Source organism: Bidens hawaiensis, unplaced genomic scaffold (assembly GCF_021521415.1).
Source record: "Bidens hawaiensis isolate Kalapana, Puna unplaced genomic scaffold, B.hawaiensis_p1.1 tig00007248_1, whole genome shotgun sequence".
Taxonomy (NCBI): domain Eukaryota; kingdom Viridiplantae; phylum Streptophyta; class Magnoliopsida; order Asterales; family Asteraceae; genus Bidens; species Bidens hawaiensis.
Genome location: NW_027491500.1, coordinates 705,397 through 725,808, shown reverse-complemented (window position 1 = coordinate 725,808; position 20,412 = coordinate 705,397). Strand labels below are relative to the sequence as shown.

General features: G+C 33.7%; 1 protein-coding gene across 1 annotated transcript; it reads right to left on the bottom strand.

Moving 5' to 3' along the window:
• Positions 1 to 16,716: 16,716 nt before the first annotated feature.
• LOC143634822 (transcription factor bHLH94-like) lies at positions 16,717 to 20,162 on the bottom strand. Its single transcript, XM_077102806.1, has 3 exons — positions 19,371 to 20,162; positions 18,258 to 18,665; positions 16,717 to 16,892 (listed from the first exon to the last, which is right to left on the bottom strand). The coding sequence occupies exons 1-3, from the start codon at positions 19,890 to 19,892 to the stop codon at positions 16,782 to 16,784; spliced, it is 1,041 nt and encodes a 346-aa protein (XP_076958921.1). The 5' UTR covers positions 19,893 to 20,162; the 3' UTR covers positions 16,717 to 16,781.
• Between the last annotated feature and the right edge of the window lie 250 nt (positions 20,163 to 20,412).

Sequence of the window (20,412 nt, the reverse complement as noted above, 5' to 3'; positions counted from 1 at the left end):
CCTACCCAGTTGCTTCTCCGTCTCGGCAAAGCGCTTGGCCGCCGTCATGATGGCATCCCATATGGATGGCATGCCGTCCTTACCCGTCAACGTGCGGATAAGCTCTGGGTATTCGGCGCCCTGGATGAAAGCGGCGCGAACAAGATCTTCACTTATGTTGCCCAGACTCAGCTTTTTGGAGTTGAAGCGAGTGATGAAGTCTAGTAAAGATTCATCCTCCTCTCTAACGCAGTTGAGGATCGTCCACTGTTCTTCAGTATATTTCCTCTGTTGACTGAAGTGTTGGCTGAACTTGTGCTGAAAGTCCGCCCAATCATAGATGTGGTGGACCAGTAAACGATCGAACCACGCCCTGGCCGCTCCAACCAGCGTCATCTGGAACATATAACACCACGTGGGTTCCGTCCAGTTGCTGACGGTTGCCCCCGCTATGAATCTGTTCAAGTGATCGTCTGGGTCGGATATACCATCATAAGTGCCGATGTTGGACATCTGTTTGGCACTTCTCGGGGCGATTGCTTCCGCAATGTCCCTTGCAAACTTGGACGTTCCCGCATTTGCGGCAGTTGGTCTAAAGGTTTTGGAGAAGTCACGTGGGTTTCCCCCCGGTTCCTTGGTTTGAAGGTTTCTCCAAATTCCTTCTTGGTTGGAAGTCCGTTTCCTTACGCTTCCCTTTCGCCCTGTGACGAGGGTTTGCGTCGGTGTCGGATTCCTCCCGACCATCGTCCGAGTACTCGCACTCACTGTTCATGTTGAGCTGTTGTCGAGTGCTTCCGAATTCGTCAGCCTGTTGGAGTGAACGCAAGCGTTCATCCAACTCAGCTTGGAATTCCTTCTGACGTGCTTCGGCCCACGCCTTAACTTGATCGAGTGTTTGGCGAGGGAGCCTCGTCTGTTTCTCCAACTGGGCATCAGTGAACCCCAGTGAAATATTGTTTACTGCACTTGCCCCGGCTTGGGTAACCGGGGTAGTGTTCGTAAAATTTGTGTAACCGCCGGTGTTCCCCCCAGTAGCTGGGGTTGTGGTTACCGAGGTTTCTTGGTCACTTACTGGCCTTGGGACCGGAGTAACGTTAACCATTTTTTCAGAAGTTTTGAAAAAACTGAGAATTAGTTCTAGCTTTTATGCACGGATGGCGTCAATGAAGAAACACTAGGCGACCCCGAGTAGATTATGGATAATCTGGGGGTTAAGTAATGTTTCCCACAAGGGTTAGGTCCGGCAAAGAAGGATGTTCTTCAGATGACCTGCAAAACAGACACCGTGAGCTCGTCACTGAGAAGGGGGGGTTCCTCCTTGTGACCACCCTCCGGCGTGAGAATCAGACTAGATTGCTCTGAATATAAGTGTATATTGAGAGAAATAGCTAGTGAAGGTAAGATACAAGATGATGATACCGTTCCAAGGTGTTGGAGTATTTATAGCCGAAGGTAGGTTTCCAAGCAGGTACAGCCAGCTGTATAATATTCCTGTTCTACCAACTATGGGCTACGCACGTGCCATGCTGGTTGGTGGGTAGGCAGCGGCTGATAGTGACAAGGCCGGCTGTGTACTGTTCCCTTTCCACCAACTGCAGGCTATGTGCGTGCCACGACAAGGGTTGGTGAGTAGGCAGCGGCAAATAGTGACAAACAGTACTAGAGCATGCTCCTCCTCGTACTGTTGTCGGTGAGCTGTCACCCTGTGATTGGTTCATGGGCTGCTTTGGTCAGATCTTGTCTATTTTGTCCATACCTTGGCAGGTATAGTACAAAAGATCTTCCAGAAGCATACGGACTGGCTCATTTGGGCGGGAGTATTCCCGCCTTGCTCATTCCTTCAGGTGACACTGAATTATTGAGAGTTAGTGCCTTGTGCGTGTAGCCTTGCTATTAGTGCGGGTAGCCTTCCCTGATGGCTTGTATCCGCAGCTGCGGGGACAGGCGGGGTACTTCACCATTGGTGGGCTTTCCTTGCGGGAACAGCTGGCGTACTGCGCGTAAGGTCTTCATCTCTGAGCATGGTGGGTCCTGCGGAACCAGTTGGTCCTTGCGCAGACGTCCCTCTTCAAGGTGAGTCTTGCGGGTCCAACTGGGCTCTGCTGGGACCTACCTCTTCAATATCAAAGGAATTTTCTTCTTGAAAGAACTACCAATGTAGGTATTCTATCCAGGTCATGCCGCCAACATATAACGTTCACATTTGGTGGAAATAATTTGTTTTGCATAAAAATGGATCAGTTATCATTAATAAAAAAAACTGTTCTAATGCGGTCCAAATGGAGTGAACTGAGAATCAACCGATGTAATCGCCCGTCTAGATCCATTTGTCATCATCCTCAGGTATCACCAAACAGTTTAGAATTTCAGTTTATTTATTGATTCCCTAATTTAGACAATTCCCGGTGGGGTCTTTTCCATCTCTATACTCAATGAACATTAGCACCATTTCTAGTGTAACATTCTTGTTTTTAATATCCTTTTTGAACATCAGAGAATCTCACGTGTAAACCTACTCTGTTCGGGGTTATGCCCAAGGTCGACTTCTCGATCGCCGTGAGACCGTATCCCTAATCCTTAAAAATACAAATATGTATTTTATGATAATAATAATAATAGTAAATAACCATAATAAAGACATGCATTCCATTTCATTAGAGATAATAAATAATAAATTTGGGGCTAGAATGAGTGAATATATTTATTATGAAACATTAAAATTTAAGCTTAATTTAAACGAGACAAATGATCGAGTCAATTAGTCAAACGAGCGAGCTTACCTTATCTTAAGCTTCGCTTGTGTACAACCAAGCCTGTTAAAAAATGACATTTTCAAGGTTTTTTAAACAAGGTTACAGCTATTTGAAGAGTACTCCCTACCATATGATATCCAAACAAGTTTATAATAATAAAATACTATAGAAAGTTGAGTTTTGTTAAAAAGTGTTATGCAAGAGAGACGAAGCTACTTAGTACTTAGTAGTGATGCAGAACATGCTAAAAGTGTCTGTCCCTAAGCTTTTCATGCATCCATATTCCATCTCACCTTTACACAAATTTTTAACCTTCTTTTACGAATTTGTAAATATTATAAGACTAGCTTTTGAACCCGTGTATTACACGGGATTTATCAAACGATAAAAATAAAGAAAAAGTCCTTTATTTCAATTGTGATTTTCAAAATACTTATGAATTAATTTAATGTAGACTTAAAGGAAAAACAAACATGTTAACAAAAATTACTAAAATAGCATGGTTTTGGAAATGTCAGATGTGGACTTGCAAGAAATTTACAAAAATGTGTTAAAGCTGCGTTGTTGGTTAAACTTCAGGTATGAAAATGACACTATGTTATAAAACCCACACTATGTTATAACCCGTTTGACAAAATGATTTGACCCATGACCCATGTATAGTACATGCTAGAATGAATGAAATGAGAGATTAGAAATTAGGAGAAATGTAGGCTTGACACCTAAGCTTTAGCATTTTCTTTTATTAGTATTGTAAGATAAAATCCACCCTATGTTATAACTCGCTTGACAAAATGATTTGACCCATGACCCATGGATAGCTAGAATGAATGAAATGAGAGATTAGAAATTAAAAGAAATGTAGGCTTGACACCTAAGCTTTAGCATTTTTTTTGTTAGTATTGTAAGATAAGATGTAAGATTTCTCAATTTTTATAATTAAATATTTTATATTTAGAAAAGCAAGGTGTATTGTTTCAATAGATTTTCTTTGGCCGAGTTCCTAGTTTGTAAATAACCTTTGTTCTTACTAGTTGCACGGTTCGACCGTGGCATTGACCGTTCGGGTCCTAACTTTTGTTTCCACTAAACTATTTTAACAACTCTTCATTCCACATTTTGATTCAACCTCTTGAAGAAAACTAGGCAATTTCCTTATGTTCAAGTGATCTTTAATCAATAATCTTAACATATATCATGTAGTGAAGAAAAACACAACATCAAAATTGAAAGCAAGAGCAAGAGTGAAAAAAAATGTGGGTGTTACCATTGTAATATTCATTAGTAAACCTTTTGTATGTGAGAGGCGTGCGTTACCTAGACTTAGTGCCTGATTGATCAAGAACATTTTTCATTGAGACGGAAATTTTTGGGGCGATATAGTCTATCACTAAAATTTAAAATTTTCCTGTCTAGGTTAGGACATAAATAACAAACAAGTTTTAATAATCTAATATAAGATACGAACAAGTTTTAGTTTTTAAACTAGCACACAAAGTAACATTCAAATAAGCATTTAAGCAAATATCCAATTAATAAATCAAATAATCTAATTCACAAACTTTTAACTAATAACAATCAACTAATAAGGTAAAATAAGTTTGAATTATCCAAATTAATTGTTTAAAACAAGCTTGAGTTATTCAAATTAATTGATTCTTGGGGCGGTGTAAAATTTTCATCGGGGCGGTTGTAATAAATCGATATATACATTAAAAAGAAAAAAATCATGGGTCTTGCACACGGCATTCCCAATATGTAGGTAAGCCACTGCCTAGCTTAGTGAGATATTCGCAAAGTGATCACTAACTGGATTAGTAATAAGCATCATTATTTAAATTAGTGAGATGCTTGAAATAACTATTTTAGTTTTTAATAATAACGTCTTATATTTAAGGTTTGAAAATAATAATTATCTACCTATTATAATAAAGTAAAATAATTGAGACATATGTCACCTGGAGATTCACCGTCACATCAATAATCCCGCCCAAACTTTTCTAATACTCATATTACTTTCTGGCGGATCTTTTGACCCGTTAATATCAAATCACGCTAACCGATATAACTTTATGACCCGTAATAAGTTAAAACCCTAAATCTAAATCCATCGTTTCTTTCGTTGCTGCTTTGGTGATTCTCTCTGAAATTAATCGAAACCCTAATTCGATCGTTTCTTCCACTGCCATTTGTGTTTAAAATTAGTTCCATATTTTCAATCTTCAAGAACCACGGTTTGTGACATCAACAGGTAAGTACTATAAGTCTACCATTCCGATTTGTTCAGACTTTATCTTCTATCTTTAGTTGTTCAAATTTTCTATCATACCCCTACAACTTCAGTTTAGGGTTATCCATCCTTCCCACACGAAATCATTGATTATGATTTTGGTTGATTTTGTTTTATTTGTATCTGCTAATACTTTATGTAGATGTACTCATATATGATTCTAGCTATGTTCAAATGCTAATTTAATAATTGAATTGTTTTTTCTTTTATTATTTTTGTAATTGATGTGAATGCAGCTTATTGACAATCACACATAAGGACATATGAAGGTATGTATATGCAGCCTATCATTTTAACTTTTTTACTTTCATGCAAGTAAGTAACCAAAATCAAGGCATTAGTTATGCCAGTAGTTACTTATTCCCAATATCAGGGTCTAAGATCTTCCAATATAATAGATATCTTTTGTTCCCTTCCGTGCTTATTCATTGGTATAGAATTACAATTTAGTAAGAAAATACATAAACAATTGAAAATATTAACTTAAAAATGTAGAACACGCTATGCTTAACGCCTTAACTTACCGATTTCAAAACGAATATTAGTTTACCCGACTCTTGGTGATTTTAAGCTACAACATATGTGGATCAATTACGCTACAATTGAATTGAACAATAAGAAATGGTCTTTTCAAACATTACACATATTTTTTAGGGAATTAGCTACTACAAGCCACACGGAATAATATTTGTTAGTTAAAAAGTCTTCTTTCAAAATCTAGCAAAGGCGTTCCCGAAGCAGGAAACTTGGCCAACTATCAGAGGACTATGCTTGACCTGTAATGCGAATTTATGTAACGGTTTTATTTTCACGTTGAGCATATACCCTATTGGGCTGTTTTAGGTTTTACGATGTAAAGCAGGTAAACTAATAGCTACGTTTTTATATATTATTGTAAGGACCTAATGTTGATTAGAATATACCATTAAAATAAGCACATGTAGTCCATGAATAACACTGGTTTGTGAAAGTTATATTGCTACTTGATTGGATAATTAGTAACTTGGAGTAATATAACCAACTGGCTTCTTAGATCAGGTAGGCTTTTTTAGTTGAAAATTGCTCCTTTGACTTGACTTCGAGTAATTATACCAACATTTGTTCTCCAGCTTTTTGCATCAGTGATGCATTGGGTGACGGGGCCAAAGCTGGTGTAATACATTTTTTCCCCTATTAAAAGGGTCGATATATTACATTTTTTCTCCTATTAAAAAGTGCAAATTTTGGTGCATCTCTTTGTTGTCAAAATGTGTAATTGCTGTCAAAAGCGAGTCTTTTATTTCCTGTCAAAAGAGCAGTTATGATGTATTGTGTCGTCAAAAAGGCAAAATTTTGATACAATCATGTATTATGTTTTATGGTATAACAGGCACGCATGTAATTAACCTTAAAAGTTTCTATAAAATCACAAAAACATATCCGTCTACTCGGGTTTTTTAATGTGACATTGACGTTTCAAAAACATAAAGGTTACAGCTGGGCTGCGGCAAGATGTATCAAACTAAATTTTTAATCAAAATTTTGCAATGTTTATTTAGTGATGCTTGAAAATTGAGATTACAACCAGATATCCTGAAATTTAATATTTTGATTAAAAAACAATTCAGATAGGGATGTCTATTCTTTTTAACTTTTTTGTATTATTATGCATTTGGTTTGTATTACCGGTCATGTTTTGATTTTGCAGACAGACTTGCAGAAAAAGTCTAGGGGTTAGTTATACACATATAACTAATGTTATTGCTAAAATTTGCTCAAACTTAAGACGAAAGTTACATGCTCAATTTGCTTTAATTTAGGAATTTAGGCACCAATATTGTGGCAAGTGGTTATTGAGTTTTGTTATCTAAATATATTGATAGAACTTCAAATGTTGTATATGAAGAGATTTTTAGAGATTTATAAGTTGTAAATGAAAATTTTTCTTTCTTTATTCTATGTGATAGAATTTTTTTCACACAACATGTTTATTTACTCACATTTTTCATCCAGTGGTGTATGGGTTCTCTACATTACGTAGTACTTTTCAAATTAAGATTAAAAACGAGTCTATCACATTAAAAGGTATACTAGAGATGCTTCGTTTTTCAATTGTCACTTTACAAAATTTATGTCGACACTTTATCACGCGTTCTCTTTTCAAATCACATAACACAATTATACATATTAGTTGGAAACATAAAGGAAACCATTTGCTTATAATTAAGTTGATTTGGTTTGGTTATGATTATCTTTGACGTGTCAAATAGACTGGAACAAGATTTCTAAATGTAATGTAAAATAAAAAATTCAAGAAATTAAGCTTAGAAAAGAAATTAGAGTTCATTTAAATGAAAGCAAAACTGAGCTTATGCCAAACAAATATGACTATTCTCGCAAAACACATGAGCACACGAGTTGTATAAAATGAGTACAATATTGTTTATTAATATAGTAAATTATAACTAACCATATGTATGATGAAGCCTCAATGATAAAGAGAAACCACCCTTAAAAATAATAACAATAAATACTATAAATACTCTAAATCTATGCATAATGAGAAAAACTTTTTAACATTTTTATTAATTTATCATCCTTTTGTTTATACATTTGTAACTTATTAAATTTAATTGCTTAGCCCGTATAATACGCGGGTTCTAAATCTAGTATAATATATTTATAAAGGAGATAAAGAGAGGACACATGACAAAAAATATGCATGAATAGGGTCCACCTTTCGGTAGGACAATTTTGCATGTCAACGAAGGGATATCATAAAATGACAGAAATACTTAATGAAGAGAGTGACAACTTGTTTTATATGTGGATCTTATATTGGAATCAACACAAACCACATTGATCCAATCCCCTTCTGCATGCTACCAAACCACCTTATTTCTTTATTATTACTTTTCTTCAAAAATATACAAATGATGAGAAAAAATAAAAATCAATTTCGATACTGGCAAGTCAAAGAGTTCCATTTTTTTTAACAAAGACTCATTATTATTATTATTATTATTATTATTATTATTTAACAATGACTGAGGAAGGAGTGGTCTAGGGAAGAAGGATTAGAATGATTTGCAAAATGTCAGGAGAAAATATCGTGTTGAAAAGAGGAAGAATACGAAGAGCGGGAACACCGCCACCTCACTATGAAACTGACCCAAAATTCTTTCCCGAATGCTTTCTTTCACACCATTTCGTATAGTCTTATTTCAAGTATTTTTTTTTTGTAACTTTGAACTTTTATAAACAAACCAACGTCAACGCCTTATGTCAAGTATCTTAAAAAATCTAAATAATTGTTATAAGGAAAATAACATTTCACATATGAATTTTGAAAAGAAAACACTATATTTTGTTTGAATTATGTGGTTTAATTTTAGGATAATCATTAATACTAAAAACGCTAAATTAAAAGCATAATTTTCAATAACTAATTTATTTATACTTCCTTATGATGATAGCAAATATTAAAACACAAAAGCTTCTCCCACTTACACTTTATTTTAAATATATGTATATATCATAGGCTAGTTCCCGGCTAGTGCTTATATATATGTATATATATTTACTGAAATTTGTGAAAGGATATGTTTTCTATTTTGAAGCAAAGCCATGTGTTCTGTCACCCTCTGTCATACGGCACTTTGTAGACGACGAAGCTAGACACACTTTTATTTCATTGGTTTTAATTTATCTATTACCAAGAAGATAACACATATAGAAACTTGTGTGTGTGTAAATGTGTGGGGTTAATTTGGCTGTGTTAGACATATTGTAGGCATTATGGACAAGGGTGGGGCGTAAGTAAGCATACTAACACATGAATGAGTTGCCTGCATTCAACTCTTAGCTTCATCTTTATTGGTTTAAATCAACCTTTATCTTATCATCAAGATAACTTTTTCATTTTGATTCACATTCTCATTAATTGTTAAAAGTCAAAAAAGCCAATGATGACACTTCCCATGTGAGTATCTCTAGACCGCAAATCTATTATCCAACATAGGACCACCTAGGATAACATGGTAACATATGCGACCTTAGTTTTAGAAAACTAATGCAATAATAGTGATGATTTTATAAAGACTAATCATATAATATGGCATTTTCAATGGGAAAGTAATTAATGACATTAAAGCAATGTCATTCCATTGGGTATGCATTAATCAAAACAAGAGATTGAGTCTAGAGTTGGAAGTGAAGCCTATTTAATTTCATTAATTTTCCGTTTTAGTTTATTCAATGGGTTAGTTTCTTTGGTTGTTTTTTTAATCCTTGTACTCTAGACTGAGTCTAGACTGTGTGACAAGTTTGTAAGCAGTCTTTTTTAAAAAAAAAAAAAAAATTTAAGTTAGCATAGCTTTCCAAGAAAAAAAAAACATTACAAATGTTAAGAGAGAATCATATACATACATACATACATACATACCAGATTGATAACCCAGTTGAGTTCATCACAATGTGCAGATTTAATTAATTGAAAATTATATTTTAATATTCCAAACTATTACTTATTGACCGATAATAATTAGTACTTACACTTTGACCAATGTCAGAATTTTAATTTTTGTTGCAATTGTAATCCTAGTAGCATAATTATCATTGATTTTACACTCAAGTTACATATGATTTCTACCTGATTTTGCTTGTGCTTGCCTTATTTCATTCATAGTCATTATTGTGAAAGAAATCAAGTGAAAAAAGTGTAAATTTATAACTATAATGTCTAATGGCATTGTCATTGACAAAAAAAAAAGGTTAAAGTTAAGATTGTAGTTAAAATTATTAAAATCCCATCTGACATTTTGAACTACACTCAGTTATTATTCAATAGATTATAGTTAAAATTATTAAAATCCAATTTTTCTATTTAAATTGAGAAGCTATGTCCAGAGTATTATATTGATCGGTCATGTCATATAGGCCCGAATTGGTTTACACTTCCAATGATTAGAGTATATAAAAATAAACTCATGATTATCTAAAGAATGAGTCTTATATAATAATAAAAAACTTAATTATCCCTTATTCGTACACTAGTACACGTCCTACGAGTATCACTCTCACGGCCCTTATCTACGTGTAACATCTCTCTATTTTCATTGTTAAAAAATATACATGATACTAATGTTAAATAAATTGTAATGAAGTTCTTTCAACTTTGTTAAGCCTAGAGGGGTAGCGGACATGTCTATTTAATACGTATTGGGAATAAGTATCACTTTTTACAATAATCACAAGAGTGGAACATTAAATGAAAGGTAGAATTAGAAAGATATCATAACACAACCATCATGATATATCACTATATATGCCGCTTCTTATGAAGATTAGCAACATCACTATATGCACACTACTTGATCGTCGATTAAGAAATTTCTCACTAAATCAGTAGAGATCAATGTTATAATGTCTCACTAAGATGGAAATACGGGTGTATCTTTTTAAGGCATAGATATCATATATACTACTCCCTTATTCATATGTAGAAGAGATCCTGAAGTACATAAAAGCTGCAAGTGATTTTATGCTTTTGTTTTACAGATATTAGTATTTTTATGCTTGATATTCTTGAGGTTTCTAGGATCAATGAAATCACTCTAGAGTGGGAATGCATTGTGTGTACGGTGTTTTGCAAGAGGCGAGTCAGCATATGTGTGAAAAGATTGTTTAAATGGTCAAGTAGAGACGGAGGGAAAGAGGTCCAGAAACTCAATGGTCGATAACATGGTTGAACTATGCATTAATCGTGGATAAGTTGATCCATTTATCTCTTTAAAAAATAAATTCTTTGAAAAGTATACGAAACTATATTTGAGCTTTAACACTAAGGAAATCAAGGGAAATTGATAAAAGTAGTTGTCTCAACTTTAAGGACTAGAGAGATCACTTCTTCATATGTTAATCATCTTAGCATACATAATTGGTCACACCGTAACTTTCAAACTGAAGCTTTGATGACTTTCTTTGATTAGTGTCGGTTTCACGCTCCCCTTTTTCCGGCATGTGACTTATGTTGGATTTGCCACCAAAATCTAAAATGGCATGTCATGACCAGGCCATTTATCATGATAAAACACTTATGAAGTTTACGAATTCCATATTTGATCTACCTAAGAAAATTCTAAGGACTCATTTTCTACCTATAAGAAAGTCATTTACCATTCATACTAACTAAAAGTCTTTACCAATCTTCTTAAAAATAATTTATCTTGCATGTCGATCAAAGATCTATCAGGGCTTCAATTAACTTTATACAACTTTGAAATGCTGAATCAATTAAATTTGATAATCCAACTTTGCTTCTTGAACCGCATATGATCCTGCAACCTGTGGTGCTGCCCCCAAGCCCTCATTTAGTTAGGGGCTTCGTCCTAACAAATTTATTGGTTTCACGGTATTGAAATTACAATAGTATTGGTTGAATATGCATTCCACGCCACCAAACTTTAAGCTAACATCCCTAAATCCCAAGCTTCTTTATCATCATAAATATTTCAAAGTTCTCAACTATCTTCACAATCACTTCATACCTACAAAAATAATCATCCACCCTCAAAAGCAGACCTCTTCCTCCAAAACTGTATTTCACAAAATAGATATGATATAGATGAGATAAATGTACGAACTAAAATAAAAATAAACATTATAATGTGGTAAATCGTGTTTAAAAGCGTTCCAAACATTCTGGCCCCGGAGGCCGTGAATTTTCTAAACAGGGTTCAGCGTGTCGTTCAAGGTACTTTGTCGTCTCCTACGACCCAACGCTTTGTTCTTAGTAGAATTGGTTTTGCTATTCAAAAGGGAGTTGCGACGCAGCTTGTTGCCCGTTTGTCTGCCACTTTATTGTAATTGTTTTGATTTTAATGATAAATTTACTATTAAAAAACATAAAAACTTACACAACTAAATTTAGGACTTATTAAAACCCAACTCTAGCCTAGATTCATCTTAACTTTTGTATTTGTAAGTGAATGAAAGTGAGTTGTTCAACTTAATTTATATGTATACTAGATTTTATCCCCCGTAATATGGGGGTTGTTTTACATTATTCGTTTTTAATATTTATATATGTATATTTGGATTTTAATTTTATTTATTGTAAGAAAGTTATATACTTGAGGTTTGATGATGAAATGGTTTCACAAATAAATGATATGTTATAATCCGGTTTAAAAATTATCTAGGTTTGGTGATACCCATTACCCGTTTATTTTCTTTATCAGAAAATTGTTTCTTAAATTTAAATAATATCTTTTTTTAAATAAAATAGGATATTAATTTTTAGTATATCCCTATTTTAGGATTTTCATATCAAATATTTGATGAGATTAATTTTTAATGTAATGAGATGTTATAACCCGTTTAAGAGCTATCTGGTTTTGGTAAAATCCATACCCATGAATTTGGGTTAAATCAATGAGAGCCTTCATTTAAAAATCAAACAATCTGGTGGCTTCCATAAAAGGGGGGGAGCGACCACATCGCGACACGTAGGATTTTAGGGTTTTCATTTATATATATTATAGATAGATGTAATATATCAAGTTTTTTCTTAAACTAGGGTTGACCGAAAAATTATTTATCACTTTGGTGTTCCTTAAAAACTGTTTACCAAACTAGTGTTTTTTTATTTCTTTTTACTTTTTTCAATTAACGTATAGTCTCTTTAATTTTTCTATGTGGTTCATCAATTATCTATTATTTATTTAATTTTTTTTATCATTCAATTTTTTTTACTAAGGTGTGTTTGTTTTTAAGACAAAAATTGTCTGCAATCTGATTTCATCTGTTTTCATGTCTGCAACTGAAGATGTGGTCTGAAGGTCTGTAATATGAAAATATAATATTGTTTATTTTATAAACTGGGTATCGTCTGCATAAGATGAAAATTAGTTACCTATCATACATATCATAGTAGATAGAAGTCATTTAACATCTGTAGACTAGTAAAATAGTTGGTGGTGGACGGTGGACGGTGGGTGGTGGTGGTGATGGACAGTAATGGTGGTGGGTGCTGGACAATGTTGGTGGCGGATGGCAAGTGGTGGTGGCGAACGGTGGGTGGTGGTGGTGATGGACGGCGATGGTGGTGGGTGGTCGACGGTGTTTGTGGAGGATGGTAGGTGGTGGTGGTGGGTGGTGGTGGCAGACGGTGGGCGGTGGTAGTGGACGATGGTTGTGGCCGACGGGTGGGTGGTGGTGGTGGGTGGATGTTGTTGGTGGCGGATGGTAGGTGGTGGTGGTGGGTGGTGGTGGCGGACGGTGGGTGGTGGTAGTGGACGATGGTTGTGGCCGACGAGTGGGTGGGTGGTGGAGGGTGGTGGTAATGGACGGTGGGTGGTGGCGGTGATGGATAGTGGTGGTGGCGGACGGTGGTTGGTGGTGGTGGACGGTGGTGGTGGTGGCTGACGGTGGGTGGTGGTGGACTGTGGTGGTGGTGGCAGCGCATGATGGGTGGTGGTGGTGGTGGTGTTGGACATTGGGTGTTAGTAGGATGTTAAGAATTTGAAGAAGTTAAACAATAGCTTTTTTTTAAGACCATAAAAGCAATTTGCAGATCTTATTTAAAAAAAACAAACAGTTTTCAGAAGCTTCTGTCTGCGCGCCCGCAGATATAAGCCTCCTGCAAACTTTTTAAGCATAAACAAACACCACCTAACTCACTGCGCATCTTTTCTTTTCATTTCTTTTATCATTTTTTGGTTTTCAAAATTATTTACTTTTTTTTTGTTTAGATATATTATTTTACAAATTTGTTTTTTAGTATAGTTTTTGTATCTTAACTAGCCTAAATGATACCAACCAAATTCATGTTGAATAGTCGCCACAAAGTTTGTATTTCATTAACGCCCAACTTTACTGATTGTTGTTGTTTTAACTATGCTCATTTTACGAATTGAGTTTTTGGGTTTTGTTCCAGCACCATAACAAGCCAAATAGATACCAACCGAATTCCCGTCGAATGGTCGCGATCACGTTTGGGTTTTACCAAATTTTTTTGTTTTAAGTAAGTTCATTTTACAAATTTCTTTTTTGGGTTTAGCCGTAGCAAGCCTAATAGATATCAACTGAATTCGTAAAATAAACATATATATAAAAAAAATTTGGTAAAATCCAGCGTTGGTAGAACCCTAGTGTTGCGATGACTATTCGACGAAAATTCATTTGGTATCTTAGGTTCGTTAAGATATCAGAACTAAATTTAAAGAACAAATTTGTAAAATGGATATATTTAAACAAAAAAAATAAATATATTTGAAAAAAAAAAGAAACCAAGTAAAACAAGAAATAAAAAGAAAAGATTCGTACTAGTAAAAACTAGGGGGTTGGTTGATCGATAAAAAAGACATATTGAATTGATTGGATAAAAATAATAAAATATATAGAAAATGTGATATAAAATAGATAATTGATTTAACTTAATAAAAAAATTAAAAAGACTCTAATATGTCGATTTAAAACTAAAAGGTGAACACAAAATAAATGTAAAACAATAGTTTGGTAAATAGTTTTTAAAAAACATAAAAATAATAAATACATTTTTCACCAACACTAATTTTAAAAAAAAAAAATCTAATATATTTCATCTAAGCTACTAATACATTCAAACTTAAAATTTTGAGCAAGGTCAAGTGCAAAGTGAGATGTGAAATTTCGATCAAAATTTCCCGCCACGCAATAATTCTTCTTCCAAATCAAGATGCCAATTACGTCCTTGTGAGAAATAAGTCCCCAGACTAATTAATGAGGAATAGATGCTCCCGTTTCAGCTTTGGGAGAGTAAGTTACTAAGTTGATGATAATCAAATTTATGCTTCAATTCAACTTTACACTTTCTTAAAATATATATAAAAAAATGTATTTGGGTTCGTCCTTAACAATATACTTACCAAAGGATCAACTCACTTCACTTATTATATTTCTTTGCTTTGCTTTGCTTTGCATTATAAATTTTTTTTGAATGACCAACAAAACCCATTAAAAACACTCTAACAATTAAGAAGCTAGAGACACCAACACAATCAACAAAAACACACAGTAAACAACCACCAAATTACATCCAAGACTTTAGAGTGTGTGTGTATATATATATATATATATATATATATATAACTATGTTCTTGGAGTCTTAGGAAACTAATGCCCTATCTATCTATCTGTCTGTCTGTCTATCTTCATTAAAGTCATTAAATTTAGAACACATTAATTAGCTGAATTGAAAAGGATTTTCAACAGTAACAGGTTTGTGATCAAATTCAAAAAGATGTACCAAAGTTACCACAAAAGTGTTCATATATGCTTGAATTCTTTTGTCTCAAACTGCTAATTCATATAGTCAATAAACTTACAATTATAGGTAACCCTTTTACCCACAAGATAGATTATTCTAATATATATGTTGTAATCTAGGAGCCCTCTAGTTACAAGATGGTGACATGGTGTTGATATGTCAATTAAGGGCACATGCCTTTGCAAGTGAAGGACCATATATATATTTTGTACACTTGCATTTTTACATAATGGACAATATGGCCCCTCTTGATATACCCTTTAGGTTAAAAAGAGTTGCATTTTTTATTCTATTATTATTATTTGAAATGGTAAATTTCATTCAAACCAATGAGACGCTAGAGACTAACAAATACAACGAATGTTACACAGCGAAACTACACCAATTTTTCTAAACAACGTATTTAAACGTAGAATGATTTTTTATCCAAAGATATAAACCCAATGATTTTATGTCGTCGGCCGATTTCGCAACGCACACCATATGTGGGTTGTTCATTGAATGCAAATAATTGCAAATTGCACCGCTGTAGAGTATAGGAGTATCATTGATTCATTGACGACCATTAACATAGCCTAACGACGAAAATCCATTGGTAACGCACAATGGAGTTTACAAGCAACCAACAATTTCTTACATTGTTATATGATGAATTTTTTTAAAGTTTGTGAAGACCAAAACATGAATGTCTGCATGCATGACACAGAAGCAACAACCCCTTTTCAGATTTCTCTTCCCCAAAGTTTTGGCATTGCATGTGAAGAGTGCAAATTTGAAGATATCCATACATATAAACCATAAAATTACAAATGTAAAAGGGAATTTGTGCTGTACTATTTGTCTTTCTCTTTGCCTTCTTTCATTGACCATAAATTAACAAATTTGGGTAGTTTTGATAATCATTTCAACTTTCTTGAAAATAAAACAAACTAAACTTTCCAAAGTACATTTTCGATAAAAGTAAAAAGAAAATCAAATATTAAAAGCTTGTTTTTAATTTACTTAATTATTATTTTTTTTACCGCCTTTCGCACAAATGGTTGTCGAGAGGTCCATTAAGGGCTGTTCCTCAACCACACCCTACCCAAGTTCGAGTCCCTTTAATAGTGGTGCTATGAATATTTCAGAACCCGCACATAAGCTGAAATTCGAACCTGAGATATCCAGAATGAAACCATAAGGAAAACCAGCCACTAAACACAACAATAATCCACTTATGCAATTACTAAATTGATTTCCTCAGCAAATCACCGACATTTAATAATTATTATATACATGTTGACAGCATAAAACTCTCACCATTCAACTCACATCACTCAGTTAATCTTTGAAAACATCTAACTCAACTAGACAATTACCATCATACATGAAGTAAAATCAGAGAGAGAGAGAGAGAGAGAGAGAGAGGCATTATGGTGATTATACAGAAGCACAAAGGGTTAAAATGGTAACACACGAGCAACTATTTGTTCTAGTTTATTGAATCAACACATAGGATAGCTTCATCCTCAATTATTCGAAGCATCTGGTGGACTGCACCTGCTATCTCATCTGCTGAGTTGAGTCTGCATCCTTCTTCCACCTACATATTATTTCTTGAATGTTATTTCATTGATGTTTCAAATTGTAAAATTCAATTCATGATTATCATTCAATTTCTAAAAGTGATTGCAAGCAAGTATTTATAGATAAGAATATGTGCTAACTACACTAACATATACGCTAACTATGCTAACATATACGTTAACTACATATATGCTAACATATATCAACACAAATATGTTGAATAATATTTCCTTAAATTTAAATATAAGACAAGCAAACAAAACTTGGAAACAATGTTGTTTTTGGAAACAAACATCTTTTTCTGCCCATCACTTCTAAAAACATTAACGGAATTAGGTCACACATGGTGATAATATTTAAATATATAATTCTTTTTCTTCCAAAATGATGTCTTGTAATGTATTATTGGTAAATTATTGGAGAATACCACGTCTATATTTGCAAAAAAAGTTAAAAACTGGATAGACCGACCCCTTGGTTAGTTCTATTTCCTTGACCATGATGAAAGTTTTATTTTCCAAGAAAAAGAATGTGGTGTCTAATGATCAAAAAGGAAAGCACCTGGTAGTATCTCAAAAGCTGGTTTTTTGGCATTGTGAAGTCATCCAATGTAAAGTCATTTTCTAAGCACACTTTTGCATGAGCAATATATCACATCCTATACATACCGTTTAATTTAATTAGACGTAGCCATCTCCTCTCTTTTTACGTGAAAACAACCCTTTAATTTAAGGAAAATTGGTTTCAATAATCTTAACTTACTATAACTTATTGACGAATAATAATAATTCAAATTTAAAACTTGACCTGTGATAATCGTATCTTTCATTTTGTTGCTTCAAGCAATCCTGGTAGCGTAGTGTTATAGATTTATACTTGATTTTCACTCGATTTATCTAATAGTAATAATTATAAACAAAATGGAGAAACGTACTGGTGAGTAGTGAAATCGAGTATGTAAATCGAGTGTTAAATCTATGATGATTATGATACCGGGATTACTTTTAACAACAAAAATGAAAAATTAGGATTAACATTTATCAAAGTGTAGGTATTACAGGGGTGGCTCACGGGATAGCGAAAATAAGTTAGGCCTTTAGGCCCACACTTAATTAAGGCCTCCAAGTCTTAAAAAACATTATATATAGATATATTATAATGTGTAAAGTAAATTCAAAGTACCGTATTGGTGTAACGGTAAGCTTAATTGTTACTAAGTATAGGTTATGAATTCAAAACTTGTAATAAAGAAATCCCCCCCCCCCTAACAATTGTCATGAAAAAGCCACAAAATCTTGTTAGATTTAGGTCTCCACATTTTTTGAGCCGACCCTGATGGATTATTATCGGATAACAGCTGATAGTTAATTTAGTTGCATACCTTAACACTGATGGAGTAGAGAACCAAAGGGTCCAAGGTGGTGACATTAAGGTGTAGCACAGACAAATGAAGTGTGTGAAAACAAGCCACCATTTTTGAGAGTTGAGTGAGCCGTTTTCGCGATAGGATTCGAAGATTGGCTTGCGTTTCAATCAAAGTGACTTCGATGTCCGCAATGGCTGCCTTGCTTTTTGAAGCGTACTTGTTGGGAATTTGAGAGCAAGTGTATTGTGGATAAGAAAAAAACTGTGAAAATGGAGGTGATAACTTTGTGAAATTATTATAACTATCTTGTCCACCTTCTTCTTGTTGTTGAGTCATAAACTTTTGAGCTTCAAGAGATTGCAAAAGATGTTCAAGCTCCTTCACAAATTCTATAGCACCACCAACTATAGAAGCTTGGTCACCCTAGAAAAATTTAACACAAAGGGGTATAACCGTCATTATTAAAAAATTTTAACTCTTGCAATTTATCGATTTCTCATTCAAATATAGTCACATTTAGTAATAATAATTATATTACAATAATTACTATACTAAATTTCCAACACTATGAACTAATTATTATTATTATTATTAATACTGTAAGCCTAAACAATGAAGTCAACCATTTGTAACCGTAAAACTTTGGCATGTTATTGTTGTTCATTGCATCCGACAAATTGACAAGAAAAAGGATCTCTAAAAAGAAGAGAATGCTTTTATAGATATCAAACACTGTTAATTACAGTGTTTGTAGATTTTGTACCATGAGAGAGAGATGTTACACAGCTGTTTAAATTGGTGAAGATGAATTTTAAAATTTTATTGTTAAAATTTTAAAATATAATTTCATAATCTTCATAAAATTGTTAAAAAAACACTCTTTAGAAAGAACAAAAGTGAATTCCAATGTGTTCTTTTGAAGGACAATAAGAAAAAAATATATGTATAATGATTACTTTTTGTAGCACTTAAACATGTTCTAATTTAATTCCACATATGCAAAATGCTTTTTGCATTATACAACTTTATTTCAAAAACATTATATATCCATCAAATTAAACAATTCATGAAGACTAAACCCTATACATTCAATACAAAATTAAGATATACATTTAGTAAGAAACAAACCCTTTGAACGTATGATTCCGGCATGAGAGACCTCAAGACAGCAAGATGCTCATTCATTTGTTTCCTGCGGTTTCTTTCGACCGCAATGTGAGTCATTCTTTGAGTTTCAGCTTCTTCTTTGTTCTTGCAAACCCTAGGCCTTCTTCTCCTTTTCTTCTTTTGAACTCCTAAATTATTATTGTTATTATTATTATTAATATTAATATTAATATTAATATCATTGTTGTTGTTGTTGTTGTAAGCTTGCACTGCCAAAGACATCTTTGCAGTGGTTGTAGTGAGAGAAGAATTAGAACTCATAATATCCATTGCAGTTCCTGCAAGTTCTTCAGATATGGGATTAGGGTTTGAGTTTTGGTTTTGGTTTTGGTTTTGGAGATGGATGAAGAAGCTGCTACAAGGATTATTATTAGTAGTGGTGGTGGTTTCAGATGAGTCATTGCAGGTAAAAGGGGTTGCAGAGATGGTGTCATAGATTATGAAATTGAGGAGCTCATTGGAAGAAAGTGTCTCTAAAGCCATACTCTTTCTCTCTTTTTGTTATCTAATGTGTGGCAACTTTAGGCTTTTGTGTTTGTTCACATATATCTATTTATATTATGTGAGGGAAGAGTAATGCAACCTTATGCTATACTATACTATACAATTCAATCCATTAACTTTTGTTTAGACTAGATTGACTAGTAAGCAACTATTATTGCTAGCATTTGTGTTTGGATGGTTTACATTTCTTAGAATGTACTCAAGACCTAGTGTGGGGACTCAAGATATATTTTAATTGGGGGCAGTTTTTCCACTTAAATGTCTCTTGACCCCATGTCCTAATTTTCTATTAGTGTTCGCTTCGAGATGTAAGATGGTAAAAGACTAATTGTATTCTATTGAATAGAGGATTACTATAAATGCTTAACATGCATTAGATACGCGAATGAATATCAAGCTAATTACAAAATGCGTTTAAGGTTAAAATCTAATTACGTTCGTATCCAGATATGTTTTCATAATTACGCTCAGCATCTACAATTAAGCTCAATATAGGTTG

Coding starts and splice junctions, on each gene's coding strand:
- LOC143634822 (XM_077102806.1), bottom strand. CDS start 19,892: ATGGCTTTAGAGACACTTTCTTCCAATGAGCTCCTCAATTTCATAATC. Junction 18,666..19,370: donor CGGAATCATACGTTCAAAGG/GTTTGTTTCTTA, acceptor AAATTTTTCTAG/GGTGACCAAGCTTCTATAGT. Junction 16,893..18,257: donor TCTACTCCATCAGTGTTAAG/GTATGCAACTAA, acceptor AATAATATGTAG/GTGGAAGAAGGATGCAGACT.